Source organism: Osmia lignaria, chromosome 8, assembly GCF_051020975.1.
Source record: "Osmia lignaria lignaria isolate PbOS001 chromosome 8, iyOsmLign1, whole genome shotgun sequence".
Lineage (NCBI taxonomy): Eukaryota > Metazoa > Arthropoda > Insecta > Hymenoptera > Megachilidae > Osmia > Osmia lignaria.
The window spans coordinates 15,881,623-15,898,416 of NC_135039.1; the positions used below are offsets into that span (position 1 = coordinate 15,881,623).

Genomic DNA, 16,794 nt, shown 5'->3' on the forward strand with positions numbered 1-16,794 from the left:
CCGACGATCTGCGCAAGCCCATAATTATTATCTCTGTGTGCGTAATCCTGGAATGAGACTTATTAGAGAGATGTATAGAAATATTCAGAATATGGGATGATCAAAGCGTACTGACCTGGGATAATACTCTACGGCTTTGAATTTCACTTTATATCCCGCTATCGATGTATCGATACCTTCTCTGTTTAAGTTAATTGCATTGTTCCTGAAGGTATTAAATACATACTTTAGAATGTAATGTTATTAAAGAAATAATGCATTCAAAGAATATAAATAATAAGGTTAAATAATATGCGTCTCTCTTGGTCTGCACTACGGGCGGTACTGATTAAGGGGGCACCTGGCACACGCAACATTACCTGCATCAATTTTTTTTAATCAATTCAATGCTACTTTAATTAATTACCTTGCATCTCTAATTATAATAATTGTTAACTGTTCTAATTATAATAATTCACTGTAGCGTGAAATTGTTCTCCACCGTTATTACGTACTCGTTCTTTGTATGTCTCGTGGCCTGATTGAAATTTTTCCTTGCGGCGATATTGGTCCGCTGTTTTCGACGTCCTGACGATCAAACGAAAACAACGCTTAAAAGAGAAATTAAAAGTTGTTGAAGGGTTAATGTAGTTTGATAACAATTTAAAGTAAAACTTGAATTAATAATTAACTTGTCACATCACTTGTATGTATTATTAAATAAATTTTCGTACCTGTATTCATGATACGTTGTGTTTTAATTATAAAATCAAATTATTGCACATCCAGGCGAGAGTAGATTGATTTGAAACTTCCGGTGCGCGTACACGGTTCGCCGAGGCGGCAAATTAAAGTAAATTCAAATGAAGCGTAACATTTGAATTTATGTAACAAAACGATTTAACAATGAAATCATTAAACATTCATTTCTAAACACCATTGAAAGGTAAATGTTTATTGATATTTAATTGACGAAGATCAGTTTACAAAACTGCATATATCGTTTAATCAAATTATACAATCAAATTACGATGATTAAAATTCTAAAATATATCAAATAATTATCGATAACATTTAATTAATAAAGACAAATTTATCTAACAACATATCATCACCGGTTTATTATAGAAAAATCAAGTTCTTAAACATCTATTTGCACACAAGAGACAGAAATTATATAGAGTTTTTCAGGATGATATATTTCATAACAAACTTTTACAGTTCTAATAACATATGTCCACATAGTGGAAATGGGAAATGACCCGTATATTTTATGGTGTTAAAGTGTAAAACGTAGAATGGCTTACAATTAATCGAAAGTGCAATTTCGTGTATTTTTATGTCTTTGTGTACGTGCAAATTCTCAACGTAGCAAAAAAAAATCAGTCTTAAAAAATAATACGGCGCTAGATTTACATACAATAAAAGATAACTTTTGCCCCCCATCCCTTCCGTACCCCATTTTTATCTCCTCATGATTATTTACAATTCTAGTTCCGTAATTAATATATCTAAAGTACTTAAATTCTCATAAGGCATCGAGGATTGCGTCTACGCAGAAGTTTATAATCTAAACGTGTAAAAAAAATTCATTTATCAATAACCGGTTCATCGTTTTTTGTACACACATGTATTTGTCTGGACCATTTCAAATATGGCATAACCATAGACGCTAAATTTTCATGTTATTTTTCAAATTATATTCAATGTTTTGCGTAGAAATATTAAAAAAGGACATCTCCGCGGATTGTGAAATGCTGATACTGATATGTATTCAAGCACCTCTTCAAATTAGTTTCCCTATATACTTTCCCTTTAAATTAAAACTATATACTCTTCTTTACTTTGAACACACTGTTTCCATACGCTTTTGTAATAAAAATAAACATATACACAGTCTTCTACATTTATTTCAGTCTAAGTATATCCTATGCTTTTGTTTCTTCAATTGGACTATTCTTCTTTGTTTGTATAGACACCTTTCAATTAAATTATTCTTGCTACTTAAGTTTAATTACTGCTATACGTTCCTATGTGGTCTTCAGAATTATTTACTATTTTCTTTTGTTCATTGTTGCATTCTTCTATTATGTAATTGCATTGCAATTAATGCACAGGTACTGTGTTACACATTCTATTATAATACTATAAGAGGCTCGAATTATTTACCACTATTTAAGTTTCATTTAAAACGGTTATGGAATGCCCTATATACATTATTCTGAGGTAAAAAAGTTTCAAGGCAGCTTTGGTTTGTACTTATCAATGAGTATCATATAGCTGTACGGGATTGAAGTACAGTGAAATTTGTTCCAAGTTTAAGCAAAAAACAAAAACAATGGATTGTGAACGAATTTCACTGTACACTTATAGAGAATTCTTTAATATTCGCTGTTTAACACGACGCCTATTTGTACTTTATGTGGTTTCTGAAATCTATAACAAACTTGGTACAGACGTGTCTTATATTTCCTCAGCTTCTATTATGAATAATCTACGGTTTCCGCGTCGAGAAGATCCTTATAATTGTATATAAAACCTGAGATCTATAGTAAGAGCTTAGCGCGCATTGAACACCATTTAGTTGAGTCCTGATTTATGTAACAAGAAACATCAAACATTCAAACTGATTGCGCAAAAGATGCTTTAACTCAACATCAATGAATTTAAAAGATCCATATAAAATTCAGACTAAAATCAATTATCAATTTCTTGTATATGCAATGTGATATGACAAAAGAGAAAACAATTAATTTTTAAGTCTGCTGCTTCTTGAGGGCGGACAACGTCAAATAAGGATACACTGATTTACAGAAAACTTTGAGAATATACCATTCACGCTCCTTACATAGAAATTCTATAAATCATTGCATCCAATCATAGCAGAGATCTCAACATACGCGAGATAACTTCAACTCTTGTATTCCTAAAACTTATATCATAATTAAAAATTTATATCTGTTTATAATATAATTGTTTTATAACTTATATATAATATATACTCTTCTCTTGTGTGTATGTGTGTGTATATATATATATATATATATATCAGCGTTTGTAAAATAAAAACGTACGGTTTCATTTGAGGTGGTAACGCAGATTCGGCTTATCAGTCTTAACGTTAATGAACAATCTTGTTCGTTGTACAATGAGGTAGTTCGTTCTATGTCTATTGTAATTGTAACGTGCATAATATTGAGCAATATTGCAGCTGTATCCCAGGGCCATGATCAGTAACGATAATGTAATCTTATAATTACCAACAAATTAACAGTCGATATCTCAGTCATTAACACGAAATTCTTCAAAGTGTACAAACTCTATCTTTCCTTTCATTAATTCTCAGATTATATATATATATCACTTGTATATATATAATCATCTCCTATTGACAGCATTTAATGCTAAAGATAGGAATACATCTTTCTTAAAAGAAAAATATGAAAACAAAATTGTTAAAATAATATACAATCTTTCTTTTTACGCGGTATATAAAATCGATTAAGGCTCTAAATAGTACTACTACCGTTGATTGCAAATGAAAAAATTGAAAACATTTGAATCACAATAGAAAATAATTAATAAAACTTCATGCATATTCACTGGTCCAAAAGTGTTTAAAGCTTAATGCAATTCGAATATTCGTTAATCTTTTACGAATATTTTCTTTACACGCGTTTTGTCAAATATCTAATCGTAAGAAACAAAAAGAAAAAAAAAAAAACAAGATATAAAATTAATCTTTTCAACTGTTTGTTGAAAATATTTGCATCTAGTTAACTGATATTTTTATTGAATCAACAACTTTTAAGTTGTTAATATCATTCTTTTTTCTCAAAATTCTTACAAGCTGCAATGATAATAGGGAAAGGCACAATTCACTGATTGTCAGCATTAGGCTTTAACAACTTTGGAACGCGTGTGCTGATTATGTTTCAGTCTCTTGAATCCATGACGTATGAATCAGTCTTGTGCAAAGTAATTTTAGAAGAGGATTCCAAGAATCCCTATTCCAGTACTCGTATAAATGCACATATTGTTTTCAATACATACATTTTATAACTTACTATTGCTATTCCCTGAGTCTTTTGTCAAATGCTGACTTAACTGGCTTTAATTCAATTGTATCCCTCCAGTTTCTCCCTAAGAAGCATAGGCATACGATTATCCCTACGTATGATGTCCGGCAAAACAAGAAATAGTATCTTCCTAATAGAGTAACAATCAACTATTCTGCTTTGCAAGACATCATTTAATTTCTGCAAATAGTCTTTTCAGTTTTAAAACCTTGTATTCGCGTTGTTATACCAAGGAATAGTACGTTTAGTTTTTGCTAGGGAAAATTTGCATCAGTTAATACACCCTCCAATGTCTTAGTCAACGTCTTCTTCATTTTTGACTACCGACGTTGGTGGGACTATCACGCGTACATCCGACTTGCGAGTTACGGAAAGATCTTCTACTTGATCTTCGTTGCTCTGTTGTTTTACAGAATGGATAATGGGAGTGGAGCTACAACGAGTGACGTCCAACATATCTCGATCCATAGGACCATCTCTGGCCTTATATGCATCGAGAATCGAGCCAGGGCTGTCTATCGCACTGCTATTTTCGTTTTCATTTTCGGAGAGGGCGCCACTATAGATGCCGCCGTTTGCGTTACCGCCAATTCCATACGGAAAACAGGCGCCACTACCGTTCGAACCGCGTTTGAACGGTCGTGACGTGGTAATACCTAATTTCTTTACTTTGTCGTAAAGGGTTCGCGAAGGTACACCATACTTACGTGCCGCTTGCAACGCGCTCATTCCTGTACGAACCGCTTCGATCGCAGACATTATGTCTTTCCTCGTGTATTGCTTGTATCGCTTCCATTCTGGCTTTTGTGCCGGTACATAGTTGACGATCCCTAAAATAAAATTTAAATCAATCAAATTGTTCTCTACAATTAAATACATTTTGCATAGAGTAATACAAGATAGGCGGGAAGTATTCCTTCTCCTGGAAGCAGCAAGCACTGGACATCCTTTCTTATATTGTATACCTGGCTTATCCGGAGGATACGACTGCGGCGATGGCTGCTTATCGTCCTCGTCCATCATAGACACATCGGTGTAAGGACTATGCGCGGGTTCTCCGTGAGGTATATCGGTACTACTGCGTCTGTCGTTGTCGTTCGATGATCCATTACTATTGTTTCTAAAGTGGTTTTCATGGCTGTCTGGGTGTAACAAAGGAATACCCTGAGAGCTGTCTGCGTGACCTTGACCTAGCACCGTTCGTAGGATCGGTGTGTCCCTGTTCATTAATATGTTGGAAAGCTTCTTCCGTTTCAGGGGGGACGTTTCAAAGCCATTGTCGTAGGAACCGGTTAAAGTAGAGGAATGCTGCGGATGCGAGGTCGTTTGGTAATTAGAACTGGAATGGGAAATGGGCAGACCGGAAAGTGGCCACATCGGTAATGGCATTTGATTGGTTCGATCCACTGGCGATCTACCGTAAACGTACGAGGTGCCAGTGGAATGCGGAGGTGATGCGAGACCACTGCTGTGCGCCGCGCTACTCGTCGTGCTTGTGGTTATCGCTGGTGGAGGCGACATCGAGGTCTCCACCTCTTCGCGACGACTTTGCGAACCATTCTCTTCCACCAAGCCCTTCACCTTCAATACTTCCGCGACTTTAAGCAATCCGGCCAGCTGTTCCTGGGCCACGTTCACCTCGCCCCGGTACATGTACTCCAGGATCGCTTTAATTTCAGAGTACTTCACATCCTTTAATACCACGATCGGATGTTTACATGGAAGATCGATGAAGAGGGTTTGGAAATAGGAGGAACAAGCTGCCAGGACCATCTTATGGCATTTCACTGAGGCGCCTCCGTCGACCGCCAGGGTCACGTCGGTGAATGACTCATTTTGAAGTAGCTCGTCAAATACCGTCAGCAGATTCGAACGATGATTGTTCCAACGTAAACAATATTGTTGAGATGTGCTCGCCATTTCGATCTATTTTATTTCCTAACAAGTCAAATCTGAAAACAATTTGAACTAGTTGAAATCTTGTTTACGTTAAATTCTATTCTCTTTGTAAATATAATAGAATTTAAATGATGTAAAAGTATTTTTTATAAATCTACTTTGCTAATAAATTTCAAACGATTAAAATGAAAGAATTCTTCTTAATTTACAACACGTTGAAAATAAACGTTTCCATGGGGTATGAGTCACTCCGCACGGAGTTACCCCTAATTTCATTTACCCACTTGCTTAATTTCTAGAAAACGAGTAAAAAAAAAAACGATCACTAGTACGCGTGCGCGTAACGCATTTCTTGCGTGCAACATACGCGGAAGTTGAAATTCAAGCGGTTAAATCGATTACAAATCGTAAAGAAAAATCAATTTGTTCTACTTAATAACAAAGTATTTTATAATAGATTAATAACTTAAATATCTACATATTAAACTTTTCAGACAATTTGCTATTTTATGCAAGCAGAAAACTTTCATTATTATAGGATAAACATATGAAATTTGTATCAAATGTGGAATCAAGAACTGTATTAGGAATTGTATAGTAAGAAATTAAGGTAGAAAAATCGTAGAAATGTTTTCGACGTAATATTGCGAAAACTTACTCGCCAAGACGATGTCCCTTTCTCGAAAACGATGGCGCCGCGCCGTGTGACGACGATGTTCAAATGGCCGCCGAGGAGTACGCTAGGAGACGTACGGTATTAGCATGTGTGTGCACTCGCATTCGTCACACTTGGTCACTTGGTCACTTGATCACTCTTCGAATCACCCTGATGAACGTAGCCTTCAACTTCCAACCCTTAGTGGGTTCGCATGGCGTGCGGGGGCGCGTCTGTGCGCGAAACCGCCGATCAAAACAAACTTCTTTCTATCTTTTTCATTCTCGCGAAATCATTATTTCCATCCCAAACAGAGAGTGGCGCATTTACGACATCCACTGTGCATCCACTGTGCATCCACTGTGTTTTCTCTCGAAAGAAAGATAAAAAAAGAAATAAATGTTCCTCTTCTTTCTTTCACCCCTCGGTGTTTTTTTTTTTTATATTTCCTCTTCTATCCTTCTCCTACAATGACTGTACGGTTCTCTTTCTTCCTCCCACAGTCTTTTTTCGGAGTTCGGCTACATTCATTGGCACTAGTGTTTTATTTATCGTTTCTTGTGAATTTAGATTTGGTTGACGAGTATCTTTTGATCATCAACAGTTTCGTTGATCAAACGTGATACGAGTGCACACCCACAGTAGAGGAGAAAGTCAAAGCGAAAACGGAAATCCTCTCCCACGGCCTACTCGGCGACCACTGACGAGCCGTGCGTAGAAAGACGCACTCGGCCGAGCTGGTCATGGCTCGACTCTCGCATAGGGGTGGCCGCAAACGTGTGGTAGTGTGTTGCTCTATCTCTGCTTCTCTTTCTACACGTTGCTACACGGCATACCGTTTCTGTGTGCGTTCTTACAGTGGCGTAAACGGGAAACGACGACGACGACTACGACGACGACAACCAGTTCTCGATGCAAAATATTCGGCAGGATTTTAAACTCGATTCCTGAATGAAACAATGAAAGATACAGTCACGTACACGATCGGAGAGAATATATTTTCTATTGTGAAGAAACTTGGAACGAGGCAGATAGGCGATTAGGAGATTTATTTAACGAGCCGATTATCTTTACGCGAACTGCAACCTTCTGATAAGGGGACAAGCAACGGACAAGTTTTAAAAAAATAGTACAGTGTTTGGAGACATTTTTAAGAAGTTGAAATTAATTTTGCAATTTGATTATGTAATACATGTACATTGCAAAAATGAATACATATCACCAAACGCTACCTCTTCCAAGTATCTTTATACTAATAACTAAAAATTCAATTACAAATGCAATTATAATTATAGTTGTGGAAATATGCACTTTGTATGCTATCATTTGGTGCCCTACTTGAACGTGCATCATGTAACTTTTCGTTGATAGAAGTTCTGCGAAAAAGAATTTCTTTAAAAAAGGTAAAAAACCTATAATGGTGAAAAGTTACGCCACTGAATAGCACGTACAAGAAGACTTGCACAGCCATCGTCGTCCCTGGTTGCACGATCGGCCAATCACGCTGCGTCTAAGCCAATATCCTGCGGGGTACAACACACACATGTGCAATCGGTGCATCCTTGCATGCATGTGCGCGCGTAGATGACGATGCGTCGCCGTATGTGTACACCCACGTCTTTTGCTCACATATCAACGTTAGTGGCCGCCACTGAATTCATTTTCCCACCAGTTTTTCAGCAATTTTTCATTTGGAATTCCTACAACAATTCTATTATTATTTCATATGTTCCAATAGTCCTTTTAACGTTACAAATTTATATTGTTACACATAAAACATTTTGAAACTCATTCATAAAAGCTACAACGTATAATATACGTTTCAATTGCCAATTACTTTTATAGATTAAAATAAAAGTTTATACCTGATAAATTTTTAGTTTTGAAAATTGCAATACATTACATATGTAGTTCTTCAAGAAGATTGAGGTTTCATCCATATAGAAGTTAAAATATTATTTAATTAAAATTAAAGTTAATTATAAGCAGCAAGTATTTATTGAAATTATTTAATAAAATTCTTAGATTTTAAACTCTGAACGGCATTTGAACACTTGTACGTGTTTCAAGGGACTTGAAACCTCTTAAGGCCATCGCTAATCAACGGTGCCGTTTATGTGTGACGAGGAACGAAAAACCTGTATGTATGTATGCGTTCCCGAAAATTGCCACCACGCCCTGCCTTCGATGCGACCGCTGATTGCGCCTGCGTTCTCTTATAAAATCTTCCAAAATTTTCTTCATATTCGTGCTTTTCTTCTTCTTTTAAAACTTATACCATTTTATCCTATTCTTTGTCTTTCATCCCCTGTAAAAGGAACACATAAAAATAAAGAAATAACTATTTACACGTTGTATAAATCCTTATTATATAATACAAAGTATAGTAAAGTGAAAATTAGTAATAATAGAAAATAGAGAATATTCTGTTCTAGTGGAATAAATCAAAATAAACAAATTGATAACGTGATTGAATGAGACAGAACTAAATGTAAAAAGCTTATCTGTTCTCTTTGTCTTTTCCTATTCTCGTTGACGCCACGTGCAAGTCGTTTCCTGTTTATCAGGGCTCGCGAAGTGGCGTATTAAAAACAGGCCGAAAAAGTATGCGGCTCGATTCCCGTCTTATCTAGTCTTCGCTTCGTACAACGAAAAGAAGAAGACACGATAAAAACGGGCTCGATAAAAGAAAATCGTTTCTCTGCGTGCTCACACGCACGCATGCATAACCGCACACTATTCGAGGGTATAGTAGTGTGCGTGAATGCGCCATCGGACCGGGCCCTAGGCGAAGAAAAAGACGAAGGAAAAGGGGGAATGCGAAGCTGCTAAGGTGAATCCTTGTACCGTTGCGCCATCGAAAAATTCCATATCCAAAGCCAGCTGAATACGTCGGCCCCGACCAGCTTCTTCAACTTCTAGACCCTGAAGAACTTTTCCAATCACGCTAATTTACAGAATCACAATTCAATATATCAGCGACATCAGCTTGCTTTCATTGTTGTATTTTCACGCTGAGGATATCTGAAATTACATTACTAATTATTATTGCTCAGAAATACTGTTGGCATAATTGTTAAGGACATTACTTTAATTTGCTCTGTGATCTAATAAATGAAATTCTCCTAGTTATAGAAAAATACTGTTGTAGTTATACCGTTGGTGGTACGGATCCACTTAATGGAACATCCACCCTGCTCCACATTTAGCAGCTCTTGCTCCCTCTTGTTTCAGGACGACCAAGGTTTTCGATAAAAAAAACACAGGACGAGCGAAAAGTTTTCAAGGGACTGCCATGCGTTCTGGGAAGCTATTAAAAGGAAGTTCGTGAAAAAAAAAAGCAGAGAGACGAAGTGATTCTTGAGAAAAAATAAAAAAGATCGAAAGTCAGAGAATATATTAGTGATAACTATAGCAACGTTGCACATTATCTATCACGAGCAAAGCGATGATAGAGGGATACCAACTGTTTGCTTATCGCCTTTACAGATAGCATGAAAGTCTTGATTCCATATTCTCGCGTATTTCTAGCTCTTCATGTGATTCCATGAGTTTCATAAACAAGGAAATTCATTCTACAGGAAAGGAAAAAAAAGAAACAATTAAACTTACATTTGCATGGTAATAGTTTGGCAATTTGAATAAAGAATAAACCGTTAGATTTACCCTGTGCATCTTCTTTATATAAAACATAAGAAACACGTAGATGGAAGTTTTCTAGGGGGGAAAATGAAGAGGGGGGGACTTTCACATGGGCCCTAGACCGCTTTCAGTTGAAAAGGTGGATGCAAGCGGTTTTGAATCCCTCCAAGGAACCTGTTTCTCTTCATATGTGTTTCTCTATCATCCTCGCGATAGGTTCAATGTGCCCCTGACTTCCTTTCAAAACAGTCTCAAATTTTGCTTCAAATTCATCCAAGTAGAAAAGAACTCATGCATCTACAATTTCATTTTTTATTAAATATCTTGTGATTATTAAATAAACAAAAATATTTGTAGTCAACCATCCAAGTATCTAATCAATTTAATCAATGATTTTTACAAGATTAGATTCACAGCGATCCTGACTACATTAAACAACTATTTATAGAACTAATGATTGACCTTAAGTAATTGTTTGTGTTTGTATGAAAAGATATTGGGTGTTGATCCGTGTGACACAGGTGAATGGGGCGTTGCACCCGGTAGTTACAATGAATGGCTTAACCACAGGCAAAGCAGATCTTAAACTACGGGAACGAAGTGCATTCGGTTACACGGAATAATTGCACTTGACGCCCGAGGGTTCCCATCGGACCAAGAATGCTTTTGCCATTGTATGGTCAACAATGTATCAGCAGGTAGCTGATCATCGATCGGGGGTCCCTTCGGTCAATGGCCTTGCAATATACCACCGAATGTCGGGGCATTTTTTTATATACAAGATGTTAATGTAAAAGTCATACTTTCCATTTTTCCATACTAAAAGAGTTATCTTTCATTTTATATATCCATGTATTTATATTGTATATCAACAAAAATCATTCGCTACTTAGTACCTGGGCATCATTTTCTAATAACATTTCTCTAAAATTAAAAGGAAATCTTGTTATTTTATGAGTGTAAATCAATGTTGCAATTAAAAAAAAGAACATATATGGTATATCCTACATACAGGGCTAAGGTTTATCTATCGTAGACGAGTGTCAGTAGGTCGACACCCGCAAACCGGTCCTGATCACGTGGAATGTGAACCCGCAGTGCGATGTTGCCACGTATATGCATGATTTCCCAAAAGTGCATCCACCAGGCCTACTGCGCGCATGCAACACGCATGCACACACGCACTCTCCTTTCTCGGCTTTCGTACGATTTCGGGAAAACTAACGCGCCCGAGACCTCGGTTTCACCAACCAGCCACTGAAATAATATTCAACAGTCATTTCCAATCAGCACACTCTCAATGCACTTGCTCTTTTTTACATTTTTTCATCCTAATTCTAATATTTCTTGTTTTTTCTTTTTTTTTTTTTATTTTACAATAATTTTACACTTATAAATATTTTAATAAAACAATGTTGAAACATTGCAATTATTTGATGAAATCTATCTCTGAACAAAATAATAAATTACAATTTAAAATAGGAGGAAGTTTGTATGTACAATTAACTAAATTAAATGGAATTCATTGTACTATTATATTATTATAGCTCTTCAAATAGCTTACCGTTAGCACATAAAAATACAACAATGTATGTATATTACTGTTCCTAGTTCGTTTAGAAAGTGACGCATAATTTACGCATCTATGCGCACGTTATTCCCGCTCGTTGGACAACCCTACCTTTCAAGGTCATCCTTCTTCTATTCTCCCGCGCCCTTTTTATGCCTGCTCGAATAGGATAGAAAAGTTTTTATAGCGGCGTGTCCTTGGAGCCTGACAATACCAACGTGTTTCCTATATGAGGCACCTGTTGTATCGCTGCTCTTTTCGTGCCACGCCTAATGTGCACATCCAGTGCTGTCCGGACCATTATTTCTTGTTTTTCTCATTCTCTTCTCCGTTACCTCTGCCACGTACGATAGCTAAAAATAGCATCGGACTAAATGGCGGATAGATCTTTGAAATTGTACGAAGGGAACTGTGCAAAAGTGTGAAGGGTGAGACGACAGAAATAACATACAGAAGCTCAGGGCTTTCGTTTAAATAACGAAGCGATGCGATGGTTCGTTAATCGGTGATAATTTCGAAAGCGTTCTGCGTGCCTCTAAGTTGCGCAACTTTCAGAGTATCTCAAGTTGAATGAAAAATCCTAGGGGGAAAAGGTTGAGAAATGTTAATGATGCAGAATAAAAAGAAATGATGATACAAAAAAGAAAAATTTTAACCTTATTAATAGGAAAATATTTATTTCTCAAGTCCTACGACGTTGCATGATTTTCCTAATACCAGCGTCCCTTTTATGCATCCTATCTCCGGTTAAAAAAACGCAGTAGCCGATTATAGATATGTGATATAATCCGCGCGAGATCGTTCCTCCCGTCTAGGAAGGTCAAAGAAATGTCCGCTGGTGTGTTTTCTACACAGAGGAAAGTCGTTGAACCAGATCGCCGGAGCATCGACCACGAAGTCGACGGCCGGTAAGTAGAAGCCTGCGAATAGAAACCTGTTTCTTCTTGATTGCGAGTGCCATGCCCTTTCTTTCGGCTACTCTTAGGGACATCCTTTATGTGTGTTACAGGGTCAGTCCTCGGTAAGACGTTGCAAGACGGAAGTGTTGTTCAGACACCTGAAAAGATGTATGCATCAGTCACGTGGGAAACTTTACATTATGTACTTTTCCTTATTGAATTACAGCTTCCAAAAAAAAAACCTATCTAATTTTATAGAAATAAAGTATCATTACTATTATTGTATATACATATGTATGTACTTAGTTACAAGTAATTATAATATTCAATATCTAAGCAATAATACTTTACTATCACTTCCGCCATTTTGCTATTAATATTATTGGACACATCCAATAGTTATTGCTCTACGTGCAAACTTTGTAATTTTACTAATAAAATTGAAAAACTGACAACTGCCATTACCTTCTGAAATTTGAAACCCGCATGTGCCTCACCACGATTTCAAATGACCTCGATAATCATTCAATTGCTGTTTGAAATCTTATTCAACAAGTATCAACCCTAAATCAATTATATATTTTGAATTAGTTTTCTGCTATAACAAAATATAATAGCTTGGAAATATTTAAATAAACTTACTTCTCCAGCTTTTGATCTTTTGTTTTTTCAGCAGTTCATCTTGCGCAGATGGCGCTGTATTACGTTATCCCATTTGATCCTATTCTATGAACGTCATTCGCTTGTGTAACCCTATTTTTTGAATTTTTATCCTTTACAATTATTACTTTTTGAAATTTTTAGAAAAATAACATGTTCATAGCAAGATGGATTCGTTGGTAAAAGAAATAATCTCTGACACAGCTGATAAATTTGCAAATGATGTTGTTACCTTTCAAAATAATGTAAGTTTAAATTATCTATCATTGTGTTATTACTTATAAATTATGTACAAATAATTCTATCATTTTAGTATGGAACTAGAACTACATTTGAAGAATTGAACAAGGACCACTTAAGAGAGAAACTGTGGGAAACGTTGTTTTCTTATTTGTCAAATAGTTCAGAATCATCTGTTCACCATAACTGTTTGTCCATGTTACGGATACTTAGGTATTAGATTGTAGCCTAATTGTATATACTTGTATTAGATATTTTGTGTAGTTTCATGCTTTTATTTAAACTTGCCAAGCTCGTACAAAAAATAAACACATTTTTATTTCTAGCAGAGCATTAAAACTTCTATGAAACCGCTTATTATTGCTTTAGACGTATTGGTAGCTTTTGCAATTAACATAAAGTAATCTTATTGTTTTTCTTCATTAACATAGCCGAGATAAAACAGACTTGAATTACTTAATCACAAATGAAAGAATAAATATTATATTAGAAAATGCAGCTTTAAAAGACACCAATGTAGATCAAGTTTCTTATAACAATGGTAAGAAATCCCTGCTTCATAATGAATTACTATAGTAAATATAAAACTACATTGCTTCTTGTGTTATTTTGCAGTTATCATTGAAGCTCTGAAGCTTCTATGTAACCTTATATTTAATAGCACAAAAGTGCTGCAAATATTGCCAAACACATCCTGTTTACCGTGTCTAATCAAACTTATGATAAAATATGACAATGACATTCCTTATGAAGTAATGCTATTCAACATAAGAATTATATTTTTAATCACTGCTCTAAACATATCTACAAGACAATTTGTTAAAACAGTACTAAATGGCAACGAATGTCTTATAAATATTTTGGAAAATATAAAAATTCGAAGTGAACAAAAAAACACCATAGAGGTATATTCATGGTTAAGAAAGGAGTAAACATATGAAAGTATATAGAGAATGTAATATTTGAATTTTACTTTTAGGCAGATGATGCGACATTAGCATGTGAAATCTTGAAAGCTCTCTTCAATTTGTATATACAATCAGATGATACAACACAGGAAAAAGAAACTGATGAAAGCTTGGTTTCAATTCTGTATAAATTACTGTTATTTCAATGTGAAAAAGAAAATGATCTTCAAAGGTATACATTACCTTATACTACTGATAGTTATATGATTTTATATAATTATTATTTGTGTTTCAGTAACATTGCAAACTTATTAACAGTGATACCGTACGATTGCTATTCAACAATCATACCTCGTTGTAACGAAAAATGCAAACACGTGTATCAAGACGTTGACATGAGTGCAATATCCGTTTTATTACAGTTCCTTGATAGAAGATTAAATTGCAAGGAGGATCTGATAGGAAATCTTAGTCCAATCGTTACTGCCTTTATTAGACTTATCAAGGCTGAGAGATTAATAAGAAAATATACTAGATTAAAAGTAAATTAAAGGAAACTGTTTCCTTGTCTATTGAAATTTCATTCAAGAATCTGTACTATAGTTTATTTTTTTTTCCAGATTTTACCTCCTTTGAAAGATGTAATGCATCGTCCAGAAGAAGGTACAACTTTAAGAGCAAAATTGTGTAAATTATTAACTTCTCCTTTAACAGAGCTACGCGATCTTGTCGCAGAGTTTCTGTTCATACTATGCAAAGAAAATGGTAAATTACATTGGACGGAGGATGTAAGTACCCAGCATTATGTAAATTCAGTCCTTCAAAAAAGAATATTATTTTTAGTTGTTCGTATGGTAAAGTACACCGGATATGGAAATGCAGCTGGCATGTTTGCAAATAAAGGATTACTGGGTCCGAACAAAGGAAAGTCAGCCTATTCTTCTGAATCAGAAGATAGTGAAACTGAAGAGTATCTGAAACATAAGGAACAGTGAGTATTTTGCAGTAACTTAATTTGTTAGTAAAGTTTTGATACTAATAATATATTATTTGAAGGATCAATCCGGTAATCGGTTGTTTCGAGCAACCAAAACCGAATCCTTTGGAAGGAATGACGGAGGAACAAAAAGAGTACGAAGCGTTAAAGCTTGTAGGTCTTGTTGATAAATTAACAAGGTCAGTACATGCACATGATATTGAATATGTGTTTTACTTAATTTCTTATATGGATTTTGTTGCCTCAGGGAAGGATTGGTGCAGCCTTGTCGAATTGGAGATGATGGAAAACCAAAGGCAATTGAACATGTTTTGGAGTTACAGGAAGAATTACCAAAGCAACAGTACGGCCGTCAAGATTCTGATTCTGATTGAACGAATAGAAATACTTGTTATACATAGATAATTTGTATAATAATATATGCATTATGAAATACAAGCAGTATTATATATAGTATTGAAATACGTATTCTTTTTATTTATTCTTACCTTGCGTACACGTTAAGTACATGAAAAATGTATAACAGTCCAGGAATCCAGGTTGACTGTAATGGAAATGACATGAACACAGAAAAGAAACTGGTGCTTGGTTCGCTTACTTTATTGGAAAAAGAACAAAGAACAACATTACAAATTAAACAATTGGCAGGAAATAAAAAATATAACAGTTTCCAAAATCACATGAAATATTTTAAACATTACAATTTTGGTAAATTATGTTATGTGCTTTTGTGAGCATCACAATATATTTATTATTGCATTTTGCAGCCACGCGTAGACAAGAACGTATGTTTCCTACATGTTTTAAAGAACTGCAATAGTTTGAGTAAACTTGGAAACGTTTCACCGCGGGCCGTGACACGGGCGATGTGACAAGGTAAATGACGTGAAAAATAAAAAAAAAAAATTCTTTAAAACAGTTGCACTCGTAGAAAAAAAACGCAAAACGTCTTAACATACAACAATATAACATCTCCTTAAAAAAAAAAAAAGGTTGAAAACCAACTATAATAGGTTATATAGTAGATGGTTCATTCAGCCTTTCTTGTCCGTCCCGCGAGAATACCTTCCCAAATTGGAACGCGATATACATTTGACAAATATATAAGTAGCAAATGTCTTCATATATCTTTAAATAGATAATAATATATAGTATGTAGATTAAAATATTTATTCATTTATATATATATATTTTTTTCTTTTTATTATTGTAAAAGTGTATATAGATGTGTATACGTATAATACCATAAATTTGAATATTCCATAT

The 16,794-nt window shown here is 35.2% G+C and overlaps 2 protein-coding genes across 3 annotated transcripts; one reads left to right on the forward strand and one right to left on the reverse strand.

Moving 5' to 3' along the window:
* Positions 1-1,083: 1,083 nt before the first annotated feature.
* Positions 1,084-13,487, reverse strand: LOC117606825 (uncharacterized). Of its 2 annotated transcripts, XM_034329782.2 has the most exons (17): positions 13,366-13,487; positions 13,189-13,287; positions 12,481-12,881; positions 12,276-12,404; positions 11,936-12,194; positions 11,267-11,511; positions 10,717-11,178; positions 10,279-10,551; positions 10,080-10,187; positions 9,770-9,922; positions 9,460-9,636; positions 8,478-8,920; positions 8,064-8,312; positions 7,888-7,988; positions 6,616-7,559; positions 5,024-6,010; positions 1,084-4,888 (listed from the first exon to the last, which is right to left on the reverse strand). In XM_034329782.2, exons 16-17 carry the CDS (start codon positions 5,976-5,978, stop codon positions 4,353-4,355), a joined length of 1,491 nt encoding a protein of 496 aa, XP_034185673.1. In that variant the 5' UTR covers positions 5,979-6,010; positions 6,616-7,559; positions 7,888-7,988; positions 8,064-8,312; positions 8,478-8,920; positions 9,460-9,636; positions 9,770-9,922; positions 10,080-10,187; positions 10,279-10,551; positions 10,717-11,178; positions 11,267-11,511; positions 11,936-12,194; positions 12,276-12,404; positions 12,481-12,881; positions 13,189-13,287; positions 13,366-13,487; the 3' UTR covers positions 1,084-4,352. The 2 variants fall into 2 exon arrangements, with proteins under 2 accessions (XP_034185673.1, XP_034185684.1); XM_034329793.2 differs by lacking the exons at positions 10,080-10,187; positions 10,279-10,551; positions 10,717-11,178; ... (4 more) ...; positions 13,189-13,287; positions 13,366-13,487 and having other exon boundaries at positions 9,770-10,067.
* Positions 13,486-15,984, forward strand: ric8a (ric8 guanine nucleotide exchange factor A). Its single transcript, XM_034329780.2, has 10 exons — positions 13,486-13,628; positions 13,697-13,836; positions 14,055-14,164; positions 14,239-14,528; positions 14,603-14,763; positions 14,827-15,073; positions 15,152-15,296; positions 15,375-15,522; positions 15,588-15,707; positions 15,776-15,984. The coding sequence occupies exons 1-10, from the start codon at positions 13,551-13,553 to the stop codon at positions 15,900-15,902; spliced, it is 1,566 nt and encodes a 521-aa protein (XP_034185671.2). The 5' UTR covers positions 13,486-13,550; the 3' UTR covers positions 15,903-15,984.
* Positions 15,985-16,794: the final 810 nt, after the last annotated feature.

Coding starts and splice junctions, on each gene's coding strand:
- ric8a (XM_034329780.2), top strand. CDS start 13,551: ATGGATTCGTTGGTAAAAGAAATAATCTCTGACACAGCTGATAAATTT. Junction 13,837..14,054: donor TCCATGTTACGGATACTTAG/GTATTAGATTGT, acceptor TCATTAACATAG/CCGAGATAAAACAGACTTGA. Junction 15,523..15,587: donor TATCTGAAACATAAGGAACA/GTGAGTATTTTG, acceptor TATTATTTGAAG/GATCAATCCGGTAATCGGTT.
- LOC117606825 (XM_034329782.2), bottom strand. CDS start 5,978: ATGGCGAGCACATCTCAACAATATTGTTTACGTTGGAACAATCATCGT. Junction 4,889..5,023: donor GTATCCTCCGGATAAGCCAG/GTATACAATATA, acceptor ATTTTATTTTAG/GGATCGTCAACTATGTACCG.